Source organism: Heterocephalus glaber, unplaced genomic scaffold (genome assembly GCF_053883595.1).
Source record: "Heterocephalus glaber isolate CG9 unplaced genomic scaffold, H.glaber_assembly_v1.0 deba00001600, whole genome shotgun sequence".
In the NCBI taxonomy this organism is placed as follows: Eukaryota; Metazoa; Chordata; class Mammalia; order Rodentia; family Bathyergidae; genus Heterocephalus; species Heterocephalus glaber.
The window spans coordinates 6,044,033-6,066,939 of NW_028258372.1; the positions used below are offsets into that span (position 1 = coordinate 6,044,033).

At 40.9% G+C, this 22,907-nt stretch overlaps 1 protein-coding gene across 3 annotated transcripts in view; it reads left to right on the forward strand.

The window, feature by feature from the left end:
• Kif26b (kinesin family member 26B) overlaps window positions 1–22,907 on the forward strand; it is a 548,528-nt gene that overhangs the window by 368,477 nt on the left and 157,144 nt on the right. Inside the window, exon 1 of one of the 3 annotated variants that reach the window (XM_004853491.3) lies at window positions 17,008–17,439. The exons of the other annotated variants lie outside the window; for them this stretch is intronic. Coding sequence (XP_004853548.1) covers window positions 17,417–17,439 — 23 coding nt within the window. The 5' untranslated portion in view covers window positions 17,008–17,416. Of the gene's footprint in view, window positions 1–17,007; window positions 17,440–22,907 lie in introns of those variants that run through there. 3 annotated transcript variants of the gene reach the window in all.

The window sequence follows — 22,907 nt, forward strand, 5'->3', positions numbered from 1 at the left end:
TGCTTTGAGACAGACCCTCATTAATTCTCTAAGTCTCTAAATTGGGGTTAAACTTATGATCCTCCTTCCTCAGGCTCCCAGAGTGCTGGGATTACAGGAGTACACCAGCATGCCTACCAAATTGATTACTTTTTTAAAAGCAAGAAAAAGATTGATTTTCAGTTTTTTGTTCCTTTTTGGGATGTGCATACATATGTGGGGTGTCAGCAAGAAGTAACCTTGTCAGGCAGAAGGAGTCATGGCATAAACACAATATGGTTAACTTTGGTATAGACCAGAACTCTGTCTCTTCAGACACTTTTAATGATAAGTATATTCTTCAACAGCTAACAATTATTGAATTCTTATAGTGTGCCTGGCACTTGGCTGTGAACTTTATACTGACTATCTCATTTCAGTTTACTAAAAAATTTGGAGGTAGATATAGTTTATATCCCATGTTTTTATAAGTTAAATAACACCCTAAAATAGCTCACTGATAAGTGACTGAGCTCCATGTAATTCTGGTTCCTTCTGCCCATACTTCTCACAGCTGTAATGCTAACATGTAGATTTGTTTGACTGCCTGGAACAGTAAATGAATTTCATCTTCTTTGTCTACTATCAATAAATCTTGGCTGCCACTTGCAATTGGCGGAAAATAATGTTGTGATTGATTTGTGATACCTGCAATGGGTAGATCTAGTACAGAGGAATTATTCCCATTCCCATATTACATTATTCTTGAACTATCCATGAGGGACTTCCATGTGGGCCATATGCCATCTAGGCTTTTGTAGTACATTTTCATTATACAGTCTATGTTTGTATTTCTAGCCTGTCAGTGGGCTACTCGTTAGTAAAAAGGAGGAAGTTTCATATTAGTGTCTTATGAAAAGCAATACCTTTTTCCATTAATTCTACTTTCAGATTTGTTTTCTTCCTCAGTACTGAATCCTTAGAGGATGATATGTATGAAGAAAATTATTTGAGAATATCTTGGTATGATTTTCTGTTGCATCTACTGCTGTATGTAAACCTTTCTATCAAGAATCCCAAATACTGTGTGATCTATTTATTTATGAATTACATCAAATACACAATACTTTAATAGTGGTTGGAGAAACCAAAACAGAGCAAAAAAATAGTGTTTTGTTTTGGTTTTTTTGGTACCAGGGATCAAACTCAGGTCCCTGCGCTTGTGAGGCAGGTGGCAGAACCACTGAGCTAAATCCCCAGCCCTAAAAAATAATGTTTTGAAATATCTATAATGTTGTCTAGAAAGTCAGAGCTTCATAATTCTTCATTTTTTACAGAAAATTTGAACATAATTCTACCTCTTTAGTACTGAAGAGAATTTTTTTCCTCTTTCATTTTGTTGCATAAATTGGAGTGTGTCCCATGAGAAATCACTGAACAGATTTAATTTTGTTTATTCTTTCTTTTGAAACAGCATATTTATTCTTTGCCAAAATTATACAAAGAATGAAATGAATTTCATCGAGAAATGCAGGACCTAAAAAATTTAGGTCAAAGCAAACATATACTTCCTTTGTCTTGCTGACATCAATATTTTCAAATTTCTCCTCTAGAAAGAAAATAACTACATATTGACATTTTAGAATTAGAAGCAGCCCACATTATTGACTGCTACTGTTTCCTGTTACTCCAACAGGAAACTTTTTCTTTTCTTTTTTGGGGACATTCTGCTCATATCCAAAATGGCTGAATAGATACAGGTACCTAAAAGTCCTACACCACATTTAATGCTATCCCAGCCTAACTTGGTCTAGGCCATAAGAACAAACCTGACGGAATGTTATCTAGGCTGACAAGGAGCCACTGGCTTCTGGTAGCTCCTTGAAAGGAGAGAAACAGAAAGCCCTAAGTTGACAATGGATTAAAATCCAGTAAATGAAATTCGGAGACAAGTCTTACCTTCTGGATACCCTTGGCTAATTTACCAAATTTCTATTCACCTCAGTTTCCTTGGCTGTACAGTGGAGATGTGGGCCAGAAAAATCTCTGAGTTCCTGCCAAGTTTAAGAGTTTAGGAACTGCAGGATCCTTTGTGCCCAGGCCTTTCCAGGTAGCTGCCTTCATGTGGGGCAAGCAGCAATGCTGTTTCACTCTCTGGATCTTGGGGGCTTTTGAGTGGCTGTTCTTCTGAGTCCTCCAAAGGCAAGGGCTGAGCACTGTCAGGGCCTTTTCAAAAAGCAGTTTGAACCCTTCTCAATGATCAGCATGTCACTTTGGTGGTTTCTCTGGGTTCTCTATGTATTGCACTGACTCAAAATTCATTTTCTCTCAGTTTTTTTCTACTTATGATAATATCCACAAAACCTTGATGAGCATCCTCCTAACAGGGCGAGGGAAGGATTCTGTTGTCTTGAACAAGGTGTTTATCAGCTGTAGTGAAACCCTTCATTAGCCTCAGGGCCTCTTTGTGTACAACTGAAGTTAAGACAATGTGGGGAAATCAGGCCAAGAATAAGCTGTATTATAATAGTTCATATGATGTTTTTTAAAGATGGAAAGCTGGAGAAAATGGTTAAAGGCTATGGTAGCCATGTAAGTTTTGAGGCAATTTGGTTATCCACAGTAAGTTTTTGTAGACATTGTTAGCCTCTTATAGCTTGAAGTAAGCAGGGCCATGGGTTTTTTCTCATAAAACTTTGTTTCCAAGTTGTGTTAGGAAGGAAATAAGTCTTTCATACTTACATATATTAGAAGCAGACAGAAAAATGATGCATTCACTTTGTAAACTTGATGAAGAGCACATCCTTATTCTTTTAGGCACTCCCATAGCACCTTCTGTCTCAGTTACTTTTCCCTTATTCCTGGGACAAAATACTTGACACCCAAAGTTAAAGGAGAAAGATTTTATTTAGCTTACAGTTTGAAGAAGTTTCAGTCCATAATCAGCTGGCTCCAAGGAGAGTGGCACATGGCAGAGAGGTGTCACAGAGGAGAAACAGCTCACAGCAACCACAAGGTAGCAAAAGCAACAAGAGACCTTAACAGCATCTTTCTGCCCCCTTTATATTTTTCAGACTACTTCGGGTGGGTAGCACTCAAGCTCTTAATTCTAGGGCCCTCAGGCCTACCCCCACCATGACTCAATCACACAATCTAGATTCAGCCACCTCTGAAAAAGCATGAGGCTTTGGGGTGACATCTAAACATAATCCATAACACCTTCCATAAAAGAAAAACTAGAGAAAGGTATGGTTACGTGCTAATGCCATTTTTCAGATAATCACCTAAGACAAGTAAAATATAAAAAAGTGTTTCTGTGAGAAAGGAAAAATTGGAACAATGGACCAATCAGTTTTAATCCATGGGTTATTTGGGTTTGTCAGATTCTGATTAAAAGCAAGGATCCCTGCTCAATATTTTTGTCCAGTCCATATATTTAGAGCACATACATTTCACCAAAGAGAGATAATTTCTGACTTCTATTATCCTAATTAACAACACATTCGTTGTTCACTAATAATACAGATAGCCAGAGCAATTATAGTACATGCTTTGGAGTATAACATTTTCAATAGTGTCTTTCCAATAGTAACTTGGACTGTTTTTGGTGCTGAGCAATCAGAACAGATTTGGGCCTCAGCTGATGCTAGTAGAAGTCGAGATCCTGAAGAGAGAATAAAGACAAAAGTGAGCTGGTTACTCCAGTAGATTCCCTTTGAAGACTTTTCAAAATATTAAGCTGCGCAGGGCAAGAGACTAGGCAAAATCTACTGAAGAGTGGAGTTTTCCATATTACAATGCTGAATAAAAAATATTCACATTCAAAGCCTACCACGGAGAAGAAGTACTAATTATTTCCCCATTGGCATCCTTGGAGAGGGGTACCCTAAAATAACCTGAAGTAGACCAAGCCATGCAAAATCACAGTAAGCTCCATTTTGGATTGGGTTAAGTTGGTCACTGCCTTTCAGGTTGCCTACCAGAGGATTGGGTGAATCATCACTGAAGGAAGATAGTATTACCAGAAGTCTCTACATTGCTAACACTTTTTTCCATAAAAATTACCAGGGTACCAGGAAACAGGCCCAAAAGAGAAAAATAGGCACTGGGAAAAGACCCATACATCACCCAATTATAAGCATTTACATAGACTTTTAAATATTAATGATTAATATGTTCAAAATAATAGATGGTTGAATAAGGAATTTTACCAGAAAACTGGAATCTAAAAGAGAAATTGGAAATTCTGTAACTTAATGACATACTAGATATTAAGAACTCAGTAGATGGATTTAATAGCATATTAAATTTGTAGAAGACAGAATTTGTGAAATGGCAGACATCAATAGAAAATATCCAGGTGGATGCATAGAGAATAAAAAGAATGAAAATGCAGAAAGGAGCATGAGACATATGGAACATATGGGATGTATATTCTTCCATACAACATCATATAATTGAAGTCCCAGAGGAGAGGAAGAGGGGATGAAGAAGAAACAATATTTTGTAAAAATGATTTCAAAAACATAAAAACATGGATTCAGGAAGTCCTGCATGTCATAGGTAAGTTATATACAGAGAAAGCTACAACTAGGCATAAGTAGTAAAACTGCTGAAAACAAAAGCCAAAGAGAAAAATCATTACAGCAGGGAGAAAAGAAATTCATTGTTTTCAAAGCAACAATAAGACTAATAACTCACTTTGCAATAGATACAGTGGATGCCAGGAGACAATGGAATGTTGAAAGAGCACAGCTGCCAACCTAAAATTTTATAAATCCAGCAAAAATATTCATCAAAAGTTGGAGTGAAATACGTTGTAAGACAAACAAAAATTGAAAGAATCTATCACTAGTAAACCAACATTAAAGAATACTAAAAAGATATATACACACATAATGAAGATGATCTCAGAACTTTAGGAATAGGAGTGACAGAAAGGGTACATCTTGGGCTAGGCTAAAATATATTGAAAATATAAAATATATTGATGGCTAGATAAAGGGATGTATAAATATGTGAGAAAGCAAACATAAAAAAAATCATTTTTGTAAAATGTGGATTTGAAGTATATTTTTATTCATTATAAAATTCTTCCAACATTATTTTTGAAAAAAATCAGAATAAAATATTGAGAAAATATAGGGACAAATATAAATGAACATTGATTAAGCAATACAACAAAATGGGAGGGTCTTGTGGAGGTCTGAAAGCTATGTAACGTTAGGTGTATGACCAGAGTAATACAAAAAGTTAATGAGAGTTAAGTAGATGTAAAGTATCACAAAGTCATAACAACATCTGGGAGTATGTAAAATTATAATTTCACTAGATTATGATTCATTGACATATAATATAATCTCTAGAGTAACTACTAAAATAACACATGGAAGAGGTATGTTACTCATCTTTTCATTGCTGAAATAAAATACTTGACATTCACAGCTTAGAGGAGGAAAGGTTTATTTTGGCTCATAGATTCAGAGGTTTCAGTCCATGGTTGGCTGGCTCCAAGGCTGAACTTTGGGGGACACATCCAGACCATAGCAAACACTATCAATTAATTTTACCTGATTGATAAACACATGTATAGAGAGACCTCTGTACTCAACAATAACACAGTATGATTCTTTTCCAAGAACTCCTAGGACATCTACCAAAATTGGCCACATGATGCTTTAGAAAGCAAGTCTCAAATTTCAAAGGACTAAGTTCATTGAGTATTTTTTTTTAACCACAGAAAAATTAAGCTAGAAATCAATGACCAAAAAATAGAATGCTTCCCTAATGTCTGAAAAGTAAGCAATCCACTTAAAATAGTCTATGGGTTAAAGAAAAAATTTCAGTGGATTTTGGACAAAAGTTTGAAATTAGTTGATAATAAAAACTTGACATGGCAAATGCCAACTAACCAATCACCCCTGAAGCGTGTGTTCCTGATTAAGGCATTTTGTATGATAACAAACTACCCCTCCAGTGTAAATTAATAACTAATCCATGCATATATTACACTGTATATGTGGAAGGATTGTATTTTAGCATAAACTGTTAACTGTGTCATGACAGTGGAGATAATTATAGTAAGGCATTGATTTAGATAAGATTTTTCAGCTATTAAATAAAAAGCAGCACTTAGATGAAGTTACTTTGAAAATGTATTTATTCTATCATATTATCATCCATCTCAGAAAATAATGCAGCTGCATATGTAATTTCCAAGCAATTTTTCAACATCCCAACATCATTTATTATCCATCAAATTGTCATTTCTTTTTCACTTCCCTGTGTATCCCTTTCCTGTGTGGAGGTCTTCCAGGGAGTAGAGGACTGCAGATGGGAAGTGAGCCTGGTCTACCACACTTTATAATCTCTTATTTTCAGCCCAGATTTGCTTTAGCATCATCAGAGAGGCTAGAAATGGAACCTAGGTCTTCAGGGGCTGCCCCTGTGATGAGTCAGCCCTTAGTGCGAAGGTTACCACTCACGGCTCCCTGGGCTTAATTAGAAGCTGTGGAATATTATCATTTACTCTACTAGCAAGGCAGCTAGGTTAAGGAAGAACATGCTCCCATCGCTGAAATCTGTTTATGCACAGCAACCACCAGAAAAACTGACAGGTGGGAGAAGAGCACAGCAGTTGGGAACCTGGTCACAGAGCCAGTGTGTAGGCAAGGGGACCGTTTCTCTGACACTGTGTCTGTGGCCCTCAGTCCAGTGTGCTGAGCTTTTTTCCTGCAAAGGTAGTTTAAATCTGTGTGGATTGTCAAGTTTTCTTCCTCTCAATAATACGGTCATTAATAGTTCACTTTCTTTTAGTCTGGGACTTTCAATAATTTAAGATCTGCCTTTAGAAGCTGCCTGTGAGAAAAGCCAGTCTTGGGCCGCTGCCTCCTGGTTGTCTTTTGCCGTGGTGCAGAATCTGGAGTGCACTGGGGAGAAGAGAGTGGAGCAAGGCTGACTCCTTTTCTCCCTGTCTTGCTTCCCTGTGTTTCACTGGTTCACATTTTCCTCTTGCATCAGATAGGAAAAGTGATTGAAGGACTGCCGAAGAGAAGATGCAAAGGTGTGTGTGTGTGTGTGTGTGTGTGTGTGTGTGTGTGTGTGAAGGGAAGAGGAGTACTAGCAGGTGTTTTTTAAGAGAAGCAGACAGCATTACATTCATAAGGTAGCAGGTTGCCAAACTAGAATGACCACTGAAAGAAGAACTTTGATTGCATTTTTGTACCAGTTTTTATCTATAGCAAATCTCTTTTTTTATTTCAGTGCTAGCAAGCAGCTCATGTTACTTTTGCTGAAAGAGAAAGGTGTGTGGAAGCTCCAGGCTTGGGACAATTCTCGTGTCCTCGGCGGTGACCCATATTAAAAATGTAAGGGAGCACTAGAATAATAACTCTGTGTGTGCGTGTGTGTGCGTGTGTGTGTGTGTGTGTATGTTTTCCTCCACTAGCGAGGGTTACACTTTACAAATATAATCAGGATTAATCCAACATCATCAGAGTGTGAAGAGGTTAAATAAACCAGCCCAGATACTCTAAGTGATTCAGCCAAGGCTACAGGTGAGTCCAGAAGTAAAGCCCTTTACAGTCCCCACTTCATATCCAGCTTGTACTGCTGTATTCTATGGGGAGTAAGGTAGACATGATTATCTGATTTTATTTTTCCAGGTCAGGTAAACTTGGCTGAATTCCTAGGGGCATACAGCCTGGAACCCTCACCTATAGATAAATGGGTAACTGTTTATGTGATAAAATTTGAGCGAGTCAGAAAGTTTCCACTTACAGATTTTCTGTGCCTCCACTTAGAAGTAATGTATGAGGACCTGAGGAGGCAAAGTCAGTGATATTATTTCAGAAACCACGTGTTTCTTGCACATAGCTTATTAACGCTCGTGATTTTCAGATTAGTCAGTTGATATCCTGGGTGAGGGGGATGTGGAACAGGACAGAGGCCTTGTTTTGTTTGGTTAGATTGGGTTTTTGCTTGTGGTCTTCAGGCTGGTAGGTTGAGTGCCTAGTAAAGTACTAAAGCAATAATGGATGCAAAGTAAATGGTGTGGAATGTATACGGGGCTCATTTTCCTAGAGAAAAAACTCTTCCTCTTTCAAGATTTTGCTGAGGCTTGGCTGGAATGGTGGCATTAGTTTCCTGACTTTCCAGTGCACATTGTTTGGAGATGAGTAGTTGCTTGTCATCAAATTGGAATGTCAACAGCCCCAACTTTTGCTAGGAGCACTGGGCGTTTGGGGGACTATTGTGCCTTAGACATTGATTCTCTAAGCCCCAGAGTATATGAGGTATTAAAAGATACTCCTTCCATCCTAAAATTCCTGTGGATGAGAGTTGTTGGTTTCCTTTGGGGAGCTAAACAAGTAGGACACCACTCCAGGGCATTGACCTTATTCCTGTGAACTTGACTGGCTGAGCCCTGACGGTGACATCTGTCCCATTCTGCTGCTTTAGAAAGTGATTCTTTGACTTCCAGCAGTGGTACCCGTCATTTGGCCCACATCCTGATTCCTCAATAAGATGCAGTGCAATAGTTACATCACATTTGGGAACTGAGTTCTTCAGCACACATTCTAATTTTTATCTGTTAGAAAAAATAAAGTACTTTGTAAAGCACAGGACCGGTCACACTATGTAGCTCAAACTATATAATCTAAACAATAGGTTGAAAATGGGTTTTGTTGTAAGTAATATATTAATAACACCTGGTATAATACCTGTTAACATGCTCAGAGCCTAGAGCAAATTGGCAATTGCTGCTTCTGCCTTTGCCAATAACTTGTCAAAAGCCAACTTAGGGTTCTTTCCAAAGTCTCAGAAGAACGTTCAAGACAAGGCCACTCGTGTAACCCTCAAACTTCACCAGGGCGGGGGCTGGCTCTTGGCCAACATGAGAAGTCATCATGGAATTATAGGAGGAATTCCAAGGAGCTGGGAAGGAGCCTGAAGATGTCAAGATGCCGAATAAGAATGTGATGGATTAATTGAGTTGTTTCTTACACAAGAGTCAGAAGAAGGATAAAGGTGAAATTCATTTCTTTTAGTCAGCCTGGAGCTGCCTCCAACCGTGACAACCAAAGAAGAATCTTTATATCCAGCCTAGGACTTAGTGATTCACATCCCCAGAGACTGGAAAGGCAGGGAGGCAAGACAGGTAATTTACACACTTTTCTAGAGAAGCATAGACTGGCCCCATGGAGGTCAAGTCCCAGGGAGGGATTGGGCACCCCCTCAAAAGTGAAATCAGGACCAGTTGCTAAACAAGCACTTTTAGATATCTATCCAGGCAAACTATGAGATCAGTATCACCATTTTCCCCATTTCATTGATAAAACAGTATTTCAGGGAGCTTCAATATTTACAAAAGGTCATCTGGTGTGATTGGGAGCCAGGACTTTGGAACCAAATCTGGGCTTTGCCCCTTACTAAGTGACCTAAAGTAAAACTCTTAACTTTTTGTGTTTCAGTTTCCTTTTACGTAAAATAAGGATAATAATGTTAGATACATCACAGATGATTAAATAAATTAATATATATGGAGACCTTGGAACTGGGCCTGGCATATCATAAATGCTATTTACATATTTATTACAATTATTTGTTTTTAGCCATGTGAGAGATTTGAAATTAGTTTACCTCCATGCTGAGTCAGGGTTCTTTATCATTTGTTGTTATATGACTTTATAAAAGCAAGTGGAATAAATTTCTTTTTTTTTCCTCTTATATGTAAAAAGAGGTCATAATTTCCTTTTAGCGGGGCTGTCATATATGCAAAAATATCCTGGAAATTAGTTTTTATGCACAGAGCATTTTTAAAGGGAGGATAATTGCTATACCAGGCTAGTAAGAATTCACATCAAAATTAGGTTTTTTGACCTGAAGTGTAAATGATTGCATTTTTGCTAAGACTAGCCACATATTTAGAGGCATATAGCAATCTGAAATAATTCTAGTCTTTTATCAACACACAGACGGAGGGTTGTTGAGGCTTTTGCTAAATTTGGCACTGTTACACTTCTGTCTTTAGCACTAGGCAATTGCTTCATCATGCACACATTCTGCTGCCCTGGTATTTTGGTAACGACTGTACTGCCACACATTCATAGGATACCAGCTGCACATCTATAGCATTCTCTGAGAACTTGGCCAAGGACTATCTAAAGCTACCACAGACCAACTAAGCTAGTGTGCATTTCAGAGGAGATGAGCACCAGACCCCTCCTACAGGTGGACAGATAATTGAATTCTGCCATTCTGATAATGATTTATAATGATGTCAGTTTGACATAATTTTTTCTGACTAGAGATTTAAAATTTAAAGAGGAACTATATAAAGCATACTTTATTACATCTTTTAAAGAATGATTTAGGGTGAGGGGATACTAAGTTTAAGAAAAGAGGCAATGATTATGCTAGAAAACATGTCTACTTTTTATTAGATTGAAAGCTCAGTGAAGATTGAAACTAGGTTGGTCAGGCTGGGCGTGGTGGTGCATGCCTGTGATCCCAGCACTTGGCAGGCTGAGGCAGGAGGATTGCCATGAGTTTGAGGCCATCCTGAGCTACATATGAGTTCAAGGCCACCCTGAACTACATAGTGAGACCCTGTCTCAAAACAAACAAACATAAACAAAACAAAAACTAACTAGGTTGGTCTTATCCCAGACACCATATATATGTGATCATTGAAAATAATAGTTATGATTTTAAACATTAACTGGGTATAATGAAAATGTCACTAGATAAGGAAAGAAAAAATGGCAAGAACACTAAAGAATATAAGCAGGTACCAACTCTTTCATCACTTGGGAACTTGAGTGAAAATTATATTCTTTGGAAAAGAAGGAGCCTCTTTTTGAAATTACACATATATTTTCCTCATTTGTCTTTTGAAATTACATCTATATTTTCATGTATCTTTTCCCCCATGAGTGTATCTAATTAACATGTAAGCATCATGTACACATGGCTATGTGTAATAATTAAACTTTAGATATTTAAGTACAGTGCCAAGATCTGCATGCTCCCTTGGGGCACCCTGTTAGGTTGTTAAGATGTAGGTATGTCCCAAGTTTAGCATTTACATTCTGAAGAGTGCTTCCTTTTTACCCTACAGATCTAACTAAATATTAGAGATATTTGACCTTTTACTTTTATAAAAATGTTTGATGTTCTGACCATTTTCAACAAAAAGAGGTCTGTTCTCAAATACACTATAGGGAGAGAATTCTTCAGTTCTTTTGAGAGGGATAAAAACTCTCTCTCAAGTCTGCCAGACTGAAGATCAAGGGTGTCCTGGGATGGCATATCTGAAGGATGATCACTGTCTGTAAAAAAAGGTAGATGGGGATGGGGATGTTTAAAACACCAGACAGACCAGTGGATTCGGAGCTAAAGCTCGGGGGTTTTACTGCTGGCTTTCCGCAGGATGGCTGTCTTGTCTTACTAAGGTTTAAATCTCAGTCTCTTCTAGGTGGAGCTGGTGACTCTTCCAAGGCATCCTGCACAATGGTGGGATTTGATGTCCCAGGGCTCCAGCTCTTGATGGGCCTCCCTTGGCCCTTGTCAGAAGCACAACCCATAGGCCGCTGTAGAAGGCTGTGCTCCCCTTTGAGTGCCCTGACATCCCCAGGGCGAGGCCTTCTAAGGAAGGAACCCGATCCTGCTCAGACCCGAGGGGCCCAAGCTTTCAAGAGCTGTCCTAGCTGCTCTGCAAACTGTAGAAGCAGGTCAGGAAGTCGGGGCTGCAGGTGTGGGAAGCAAGGAGGCCCTGGGCCTGCTTTGTGTGGATGGGGCCCTTGTTCACTTGCTGTCCTCTGGAAACAGATGGCTCTGTTCTAAGACTTCTTCACCTGCCCCTTCCCACCTCCCTTGCCCTGTACTTTCTCCTCTCCTCTTCTTCCTTCTTCTCTCTGTCTCCATCTCTCTGACTTTTCCCTTCCTCTTCTCAGAACTAGCTGTGGTCAGAACTAGCCCCCTCTCATAATGATGCTTAGAAAACAGTGCACAAAGACTATCATGGAAATGGTAAACTTTAAATGAATTTTAAATGAATACATCTTTTAATTTTCTCCTGAGAGACAAACTATATGATGATTCAACCTTCGAAAACTAAGCAACAAAACACAATATTGTTTAAAAAAAGAAAACGTCTACAATAGGTTTCCATGATGCTTGACTACTCCAATGAGCTACCAGGAGTAAAACATTCTCCTTAGCAGACTTGGGATCCATATCTATGGAAAACAGAACTTTTGAAGGTGTTAAGAATTATATGTCAGGTACAACTGTCGGTATGTAATACAGTATAACATACCTCCGCTCGTTCTGTCAAGCCCCCTTTTCTGAATAACATGAATTTAAAAATAATTACCCAATATAATCACTAATGAAATATGTAAATGTGATAGCCCATCAAATCAAGGAATACAAATTTCTTTTTAACCATCTCTGCATTATCTTTTCAGAATACACATGATTCATTTTAATCTTGGTGTCTTTAATGATTAAGGATTTCCATACTTGTGGCATTTCCCACAGGAAAATTCTATAGGTAATTCAGACATTATTCTTTTAGAGATTTTTTTCATCATTTATAGTTACTTGTTAACATTGGACCTTCTTTGCATATGAATATAAATGTTTTCACATAAAATATGTCACCAGAGCTTCAGCTGTTTGCATTTTCTTTTTAGTCATCATTTGGAATAGTATCTTCCTATAAGGAGGAATACAGAAACTCCTTCTCTCTTTTAAGCATATTCATTGACAATGGGACCTAATTTGTTTTTATGTCCACCAAGCCAACATTCATCATACACACTACTGTGTTTTAGGGGCTAGAAAGGAAGAGATAATGGCAAACTACATCCAAGGAATTTGGTTCATTTAACTGAAATCTCTTTCTCTTACTTTACCCATCTTAAATCCTCCTGATAACCCTGTGAACTAATAAATTGTCCAAACTCCTCTAGGAAACTATTCTTAATTCCATCATCATTTACAGTTCCCTATCTGTCCAATAAACCAGAAATTAGCCTTAAAGGCATCTCCTTTAATCTATATTATGAGCTTGTCTTTTTATGTGAGTTGATTTGTTTTTCCAAATTAGTAGATGGCCTTAGGTACCATGCAGTTATTTTACTTCTGCATGTGTGTCTTTTAAGGACATTCAGAGCATCCTAGCATGTTACAGATGGGTGGTTGTCTATGGGATTGTCAGAACTAGTGCTCTACAAAAAAATTTTAACTGCAGAGTCTCCATTTCAAGTGAAATCTTATGAGATCCTCAGTATATTAAACAGATAAAAGCAATCTGAAGGGATGCTATGAGTGTGTGTGGGGGGACCCTCTGTCTTCACACCTCCAGGAGACCCAAGGGCTTCATGGCCTCTGATTTCCACTAGAGGAGGGAACTGAGACCTCCAGAGATAAAACCAGTTCCCCCACATCTGGGTGAGGGAGAAGGAATCAATTTTCACTGCCTTGAAGCTTAAGCCTCCAGAGGCATGTGTGTGGAGGTTACTGGTAACAAATTCCAGAGCTCACGCACCCCAGGAAGTTGCAGTTGAGTTGTCTTGAAGCCAACACTCAAATGGAGTTGGGCATGTAGGATATCTGTCCAAGATTAACACATGTAGGAATGAGGAAGATGAAGGATTGTACAGAAGGAAGAGGCTCAGTTAGTTCCACAGGGAATCTGTGGAGTAGGAATGGTCCAGTATCACCTCACTGCATCAGACCTGCAGGCTGGGCCTTCATACCCTTACCACCACTGGGCACTGTGCTGGGCCATCCTGGGAAGCCCATGCCCTGGGCCTTCTGCAGAGTTCTGTGACTTTCTTCAGCTGAAGCAAATCCTGGAAGAGCTGGCAGCTGGAGGCCAACTGCCCATTGCTGGGCTGGGGCAACAAGTCTTCCCGTGAGGCAAGATTTGGAAGGTACATCACCCTAGCTTTTTGGAGAAGGCTCCCCAAAACAATAAGCAGAAAACATGTACAGCTGAGGAACTGTGGCCCAGGGAAGTTGAATGACTTGCTCTTGATCCCATGGCTAATGACTTCCCGAACAGACCCGAGCCCAGGCTTCCACATGTTGTGTTTTCCATTGCACCCCATCAAGCCCCAGCGTAGTAAAATCTTTATGAAATGTGAAACAGAGGAGGAAATGGAATACAATGATGAGATTCCATCTTCAAGCACAGAGAAGTCACCTTAAGGACTGGTCTGTTTGTCAAAATATGAAGCAAACAGTATCCTTGGTACTGTGGAGTTGGGAATCTCCAACCAAAAATTGGGGGCGGCCTCCAGCATTTCCCACTATCTCTTGTTGGCGCCAGGACTCCAGATGGCCACATGGAACCCTTTCCTACCGAGGCAATTGCTTTGCCACCATTGGTTGCAAATATATCACCTTTCTGAGCTTCAAACACACCAGGTTATTAAAAACTTAGAAAACCCACCTCTGCAACACAGCACCTCATTCCAAGTTCGCCTCACTCTGGTATCTTCTCTGCTTTTTGTTTTATTAATTTCCTTGTTAGATTAGCTCTTTGCACCTTTTACTTTTATTCTCTACTAAGTCATAACTCTCTACCAAATCCCTGATTTATGGTTTACTTAAAATTTTTTCATTAGTGTGAAACATATCATGCATGAAAAATAATATGTGAAATTTCACTTGATGCCCAGTGTAAAGACTAATGATAGAACAAGCATCTATATGTCTACCACCCATGTTTAGTCATTTAGTTAGTGCTCATTGAGTACTTACTTGTATCTAGAATTTGGTTTGAACTTTTTTGGGTTTTTTTTAAGTATTTTGAGACAGGATCTTGCTTTGTAGTGCAGGCTGGCCTTAAACTCATGGTGTAACCAGGCTGACTCTGAACTCATGGCGATTCTCCTGCCTTAGCCTCCCAAGTTCTGAGGTATGCACCACTACACCTGGCCAGAATTTGAGACATATAATTATGATTGACAGATATCTGCTCTATACAATTAGTTACCATCAGTGAATAGATAAGAGAGAAATAAGCCCATAAATAATGGGATGCATAAAGATACTTGCAAAGAGAAATACAAACCACAAGTGGTTGGAACCAATAGCTCTGCTTGCGTTTCATAAGGATATAACTTGAACTGGGTTTTAAGGAATGGTTTGCCTACGGAAGAAGAAAATTCCAGGCAAAGAGCATTAGCTAGCTTTCTGTGCACTGTAACAAAATTCCTGAGATAAATCAATTTACAAAGAAGAAAGGCCTACTTTGGCTCACGGCTTTGGAGGTTTCAGTCCACAACCATGGATTTGAGCCTGTGGCAAAACAGTATATCATGGCAGAGTGCACAGTGGGAGAATCCAGTTCACCTCATGGCCAGGTGCAAAAACAAAGAGCAAGAGACCAGCATCCCACAATTCCCTTTGATGGCACAGTTCCAATAACACAAAACCTCTTTCTAGGCTTAAAGTTCTGCCGTCTCCCAGTAATGCCAAGCTGAAGACCAAGGCTTTAACACTTGGGTCTCTGGGGGGACATTTATGATCCAAACTATAGCATAGAAGGTACAATGTGCAGTGTCATGGCTGTGAAAGTCTGACCATCTTGGAAGTGGCAAGTCATTGCTCTTCATCACTTTCCTTTGGCTTTCATGCTATCACTGTTCCCGACTCCCCTCTCATGCTCTGACCATTCATTCATTCTCAGTTCTGTTTTGTTGCCCCTTCCACCTCTCCTAAATGTTAGCATTCCCACAAGTGATCCATTAGTACCTTTATCCCTTCATTCAGTTCCTCATTTACTCAATACTGAAAAGAAATGAGTCTTCAGAAACTTTAGCATGCATGATGATCATTTGTGGGGCTTGTGAAAATGCCAATTATGGTACCCACCAGCTTGATCAGAATCTTTGGGGTAGGGCCCCAGGACTGGCAGTGTTAACATGTTGTCACCAAGTGTTCCTAATACAGATGCCTGGGCCCTCGCATGGAGAAACACGGGAAGAATTTGGAAGAGTTGTAGAGGCTTGGGAAATCAGCAAGCAATGATCTATGTGTTGATTGCTGTGGTAGCCCCTTCCAGTCTGCTTTGCCTGTTATTTTCCCCCTCTAGTCTTCTGGCCTTCAGCTCCTCCACTCATGCGCCTACTACTCCTTCCTTATGTTCTTCCACCTGTGCTTGTGCTATGGTAGAGCCCCATTTATGTTTCCTGTCCCTGCTCCAGGCCACTCCCTCCCTTGGGCATGATCCAGGCCTTGAAAGCAGAGTGGCACAGATCTGCTTGAGCATCAACTGCTTTGGTTCTCTACCCTCTTCCTGAGGTAGAGGAGAAGGCCTAGGATCCCAGATCCAACTAGGGAAGCCAGTCTGATATGGTATCAGAAGCAAAGAGCTGCGTGTCTGATTTTCACTTCCATTACCAAGAGCATTTGAATACTTTCAAGTCAGGTAAACTGTGAGACTAGACATTTTTACTCAGAAAATGAAATGTGTGCCTGCAGATCTTATCCTCATGGGGACGCATACCTGCATCTGTTTGTCTACAAGTGTTCGCTGGCAGAGTAACATGCAGGTACAGAACCTTGGTTCTGCTGGCTTTGTCTGCAGACATATAACTCCATGTGTACATGGATGTATAATTAAAGATTTTAAACACTTGGTTTCGATGGTCTGTTTTGCAGCTGCTGTGCTCAGAAAATTCCTGAGCTACTATGGGTTAATGGGAGTTGCAGCAAGTGTTTCTCCACTGGTCTTTTAGCAAAGCTCTCTCTCTCTCTCTCTCTCTCTCTCTCTCTCTCTCTCTCTCTCTCTCTCTCTCTCTCCCCCTCCCTCCCCCTCTCTCCCTCTCTCCCTCTCCCCCTCCCTCCCTCCCTCCCTCTCATCCCTCTCCCTCCCTCCCCCTCTCTCTCTCCCTCCCTCCCCCTCTCTCTCTCCCTCCCCTCCTCTCTCTCCCTCTCCTTCTCTCCCTCCCTCCACCCTCCCCCTCCCTGCCTGCCTGCCTGCCTCTGCCCCTCCCTCCCTCCCTCCCTCCCTCTCTGTGAGATAGCAGACAAGAGAAACTGGTGCTAGTGCAGCTTCCTCTGAGAAGCGAGCTTGCTTGTTTGGATTGGCAGCAGCCTGCGAGCTCCTCTTCCATCCATGCAGTGTTCTTGGAGGGAAATGCAATGTTGGAGCAAGGGCTGACCTGGACTGGGAAGGTGGCTGGGAGCTCAGGGAGGCTCGGATCATGGTTTAGTCCAAGGCTGGAATCACAAGAATGTTTCAGCAGGGTCTGCTGTGAGAGTTCCCAGACCCCCATGGATTTTAGAATTTTTCAGCCTTTTCTCCTTCACCTCTGCACTATCTCACTTCCTCCTGAGATGGCCCCAGATCTGCAAGAGACATTTGAGAGAAGCTATTTATTAGCAGATGTGAAGAAATGGATTCTGCATTTGATTCTTTAGCCATGACTTATCAATGATGATGGATTGGAAAGCAGTGTAAGTAACACAGCTATATTTGTTCCTGTAGTTAGATGGTCCGTCTTACTTGCTTCTTCTTTTTTAACTTTAACTTTTTCGGTGCATTTCTTTTTGAGAAAAGTAAACCTAAATGTGTAAAGTATTCTGAAGAAGTTAGGAGAGTCCAGATTGTAGGAGCTTTCTTCTTGTGTAACTGACTTGCAGAATACATGCAGCTCTATCAGAAGAGACACACAAACTACTGACACAGAACCTACAGACATCCCCTAGAAGATGAGAATAACATGGGAAATAAATGAACTGGGCTTTTGAACTGACAGTATTGCTATAATCAGGCTTATTCAGAGTTGTTAAAATATTTGACATTGACTCCTTTTAGAATCAAAGACAGAATTAAAATGTGTTCTCTTTCCAGAATCGTAAAAATAAAGTTAGGCTACAGCTTTCAGAAAAGGTGATAAGATTTTCTCTGGCCATATAAATGGGAGTTTTTTTTAAAAGACATTAATGTTAATTGTCAACTATGTTTTTTGTCCATTTCGGCTTTTTAAAGAAGGAGACTTCCCCGTTCCAGAGTACAGCGTGAGGTGAGCACACTGCAAGTGGAAAGCTAGATGTTGTTCATCTATGTCAGCCAGAAGGTTTTCTGCCTTTCTGCACTAGGGTTTTATTTAAGTACTTCAGTTCCCAAGTATTCAGCAGGGAAAACCCAAGTAACTTGAAGACCAGTCAGCTCATTTCACAGGAGAAAAGAACAGGTACTTAAAAGATTAGAGATTGAAATTTTAAAATATGATTTGCTTTCTCTTTGAAACTTAAAATGTGGCTAATTTTGTATAGAAAAAGTAATTTAAGCTTTCGTGATTAAAAATAGTATTTTAAAGAAGACTTTCAAAATCATAATCACTTAGGGAAGGGCACCAATATAGATCGCTGATATTTTATACCCCTTTGCAACTTTTCCTTTTAGAGTCTGTGCAGTGGTGATAGCACCGCTATTCCTGGCTTCTGGAAACTTACTTGAGATTGGGGCTCAAGTGGGATTTCTAACCATAGCACCTTCAGGAGTTCCCTTTGCCTTTCCCTACCACCTCCCAACCCCAGGCTGGCTGTGGTCCCTCCCACCTGCCCATCCTCCCTCCCTGTCTCCCAGCCCCCATCCTTCCTCTGAGTCTCGGAACCCCATGAAAGACCCTTCTAAAGATTCTCTTTGAACATGCCCTGCCCAGCCTTGGACAGAGAGAGCACTGTAATGCAGCACACAGAACTGCCAATTTTGGAACTGAACGAGCTCAGTTTATTCCTGAATATTAAATCAGTTCTGCGAGCAAGAGAATGAGATCATATCTTACAAACCTGACCCAAAGTGTTCCTAACTTTATTCATTGGCATTTAACATCATCAAGGGCTGTGGTACCAGCACCTGAGGGGACACCCTAAAGCCAAACTAAATCCCCAAATGGGTCTCCCATTCCTCCAGGCCAAATAGACCTAGGACCACGCCTTTTAAAATATGTCCTTTGTTATCAAGAGGAATCTGAGACAGAAAACACATGTTGGCAGCACCACGTGAGCGCCTCTCCGCACAGAAAGTGGCTGTATCACAGGGGAAATGCTTATGATCTTGTGCTGTTTTGTTTGGGTTTCTTGTTTGTATGAACTCTGTCAGACTCACACATCTGCAAGAGGTTTGGAAAGGAGAGGGAAACCTGGAGCAAAACATGAGAGGAGAAGGAAAATCATTAAGAATCAAAGACTAGAAAGGAAAGAATTTTCTTACCCAAATTCCAGTTGCCGAGGTTGTTTCTGATTCCACATTACAGCTGGTACCAATTGCAATGTCCACTGGTGAGTGGACATAAAAATTGTTTCATAGTGCTTTTGGATTCTGAGCAAAGGAGGGAGATTTCTCCAGAAATAGCAAAGAAAAGGTGATAAGAAACAATCTTCTGAGTTCCTGCTCACTTTAACACAGCAACCCAGCCCCTCCCCCTCCTGCTTCCCTCCACCCCAGCCCACGCAACCTCGTGCCTCTGAAGTGTCCCTGGGGACCAGCCCCAAATCCCCCTGGAATCTCTGGGTGTCCTATTAAGGCAACAAGATTAGCTGCCAAGGGCAGGGTTTTCATGGGGGGTGGAAAGTGCATTTTAGTGGTAAAGGAGCCAGATTTGCTGATACCTGCAAACAGCCTTTGAGGGAGGCAGCTGATTGGCATCAGGAAAACTGCTCAGCAATTAAAAAAATACTAGAGTCAAGGTGAGAGGAAGAAGAGAGAGAGAGAAGGGGGTGGCATGTCTCTGGGGTGTATCAAGTACCCAAAAAGTCCAAAGTGATAACACCAGATGATTATGATAAATCTTACACTGATCGATACCTTACAGACCAAACCAAAACTTTCACTTAGGTCTGATGTTCTGCGAAAAGCTTTACTCCAGATACAATGCCAGTTCTCACTGATGCCTACTGGGTGGCATACTCTCTCTGAGAGCCATCTTCTTTGGTGGCAGCTGCTTCCCTTCTCAAAAGCTGGCAGCACAAGAAGTGTTTTCAGAAAGTGTGGCTGTGGATTTTCAACTTTGCAGGAGACTGCAGTGCTTCTGTTACGGTCATCTTCATTTTTCTTGTTAGACATGCAATTCGGGTTCAGTTTTGGGCCTTTGTCTCAACCGCTCATCCTCGATTTTACATCTACCAGTGCTCATTCTCCAGCCCACGGGCAACATGCCTCGCTCATTTTACCTACGCTGCAGAACCCCAGTTCCTGGTGAGTCTTACTACATCCGTGCCAGATAGACGCAGGGACAGCCTTCTTACTCTCCCTCCTCAGCCATCCCTCAGAGAGAGTACGGGGACGTGACTTTGACGAATTAGGAGGGGAGTTATAATTAGTAATAATGTGTCCTAAAGTTGCTAAGAGAGTAGATTTTAGATGTTCTCACCATGAAAAAGAGTATGTGAGGTTTTAGCTGTTCCACAATGTATACATATTTCAAAACAAAATGTTCTATGCAGTTCGTGTATATATTTTTTTGCATACTTAAAAAATAAAAAAGATAGGAAGTTTTACAGTTAGATTTATAAGAAAATAAATACAGATTTAGAAAAGAAAGAACTCTGGCAAAAAATGCCAAGTTTTCCTGATCAGAAGAAGGACTTGCCTTCTCTCCTAGACACTGACTTTCCTTGTCATCTTCTTCCAGCACTCAGTGGAAAAGCTACTGTTAGGTAGGATCGAAATTCAGTAGAATCAATAGTTATTACCTACATTCAAGATACTGACCAGTAAATTGCTTAGCTCCCCTAAGCTATTTTTTTACATCCATAAAACATATGCCATGTTTACCTGCTGTGTTAGCTTTCCAGTACTATAACAAACACTTGAGATGATCAACTTGTACAGAAAATAGATGTATTCAGACTCACAGTTTGGGAGGTTGCAGGCTGTGATTGGCTAACTCATCGCATTGGGCCTGTGGCAAGGCAGCACATCATGGTGGAAGCACATTGAAGGCAAAACTATTGCTAAGCTCATGGGCCTTTGGGGGACATTCTAGTTCAGGCTATGCTGTGCTCATGGTCTCTTGTCAGACACTTTCAACAGAGCCCCAGATTCTACATGAGGGGCGTCTGGAAGACACTGGGACAGAACGGGAAGAGCACTGGAGTAGAAGTCCAAGGCTGGGTGTCTTAGTTCCACTCTGTCAGTAGCCCCTTGTGTGACCTTAAGAAAATGACCACGCCTCCTCTGTGCTCCAGCCCTTCTGAAACACTTCCATTTCCCCACCTAGAGTGCTCCACTACTCTCTTTATTGTGACCCATGTGGCTCCGCCAGGAGAGCACACTCTCCTTCTCCCACCTAACTTTCTACTTTGCTTCTGAGAAACCTTACCGGCCCCCAAGCCTGGGCAGGGCACCTCCTCTGCAGCTCTGTACCTACATCTCTCCACCCCAGGCCTCAGCACAGGCAATGTCGCTGCCTGCTTCTCTCACTAGATTGTGGTCACTCTGAGAGTGATAGCTCTCTCTGGAAGCTCTGCATTCTATGTCGAGACCAGGGCTCTGCTCCATAAATGTATGCTGCTTGGCTGCATGAACGAAAAAAGGAATGAATGCAGATTCCTTGCCCTGTCCCAGCTGTAGATCTTGAATGGAGATAAAATGAAATAATGTGTCCAAAAGGCTTTGAAGAGTATAGTGCTGTGTGGTTGCCTTCTGTTTTAAGTTAGTATAAGGACAATGTGCTTTTAGTACCAATATTTTTGTTCATGTCTTAGATACTACGCTTTATCCATTTTAGTGAAACAAAGCAGCATTCTCTTGTGTCCTGGTCTTGCAAAGTGGCCCGTTCTTTGTCACAGAAGCAGGACAGACTATGTGGGCCAGAAGCGCTGCGGCTTGAAACTATGAGCAACAAGACTTTTCATTCCAGAGTGAGAGATAAGACTGAAAGCCAGTGCCCCTGGGAAGGATCTCTGTAATTTAGCCTTACCTGGGGCAGGAGAGAGGGATTTCAGATTCTTCCCTGAGAACATGGAGGAGGGAAATGAGTTCCTAACAGAAAAGAGGGCAGGAAAGGGGTCCTGGGTCACAGAAAATACACTTTGCCTACTTCGTGGAGGCTTTCTCATGAGGGCAGTCGAGGAAGGAGCAAAGATTTTTGAGTCTGACAAGCCCTCGTCTGGATCCAGCATCAAACTGGGGTCTTTCCTGTATTCCATCAACCTTTTCCCTGGAGGAACATTTGGATTCTATTCTGCTTCTCCTGCCAAAGTTTATTTTCAATGTGGGACTGTCCACAACTAAAAGAATGCCACTGGCTTGGTCTCCCTCTCAGCCCAGCCTTGGAGGCTGGATCTGCAGTTATACTTTTCCATGGCAATTCCTCAGGTCCAGTTCCTGATGAAATAAACCCTTGCTGTTAGGTCTGGGGATTTTGGGCAGGAAACATTCTTTCTTTGCAGAAAAAAAAAATGTTAACAGAAATAGACAATTCTAATGGGAAGTCCTGAAACAGAGCCACAAGATGGTCCAGAGAATGACATGAAATCATGTACCTGCATGTGCTTATTAATAGGCAATGTATGTAATGTATAGGGATGTATATATTAGTCTATACAAAGGTCCATGAAGCTGGATTTGCATGGATCAGTTGCTCACCTCTTCATGTCCAGCCCATGAGCTTACACGGGCTCATTCTTCACTTTCTTTTGACCCTAGTTGTGTCCACAAATGAGCCCCCTGCTGTGTCTTGGTGCAGAAGCCTAAGTATGGGGTGAAATAATGATCCTGTAAGGCCCTTCTGTGTCTATTGGCTGCTCTAAAGACAAATGGAGGAATCCTGCAAAGCCACAAGCCTGAGATGTCAGCTTATAAATATGTAAGCTCCTTGCTTAGGTAATAAGGTCCTTGACAGCCAAAACTGTCATTTTCACACTGTCTTCAGTTGAACACAAAAGTTCCAGCGATTGTCCCTGGATACTGGAGA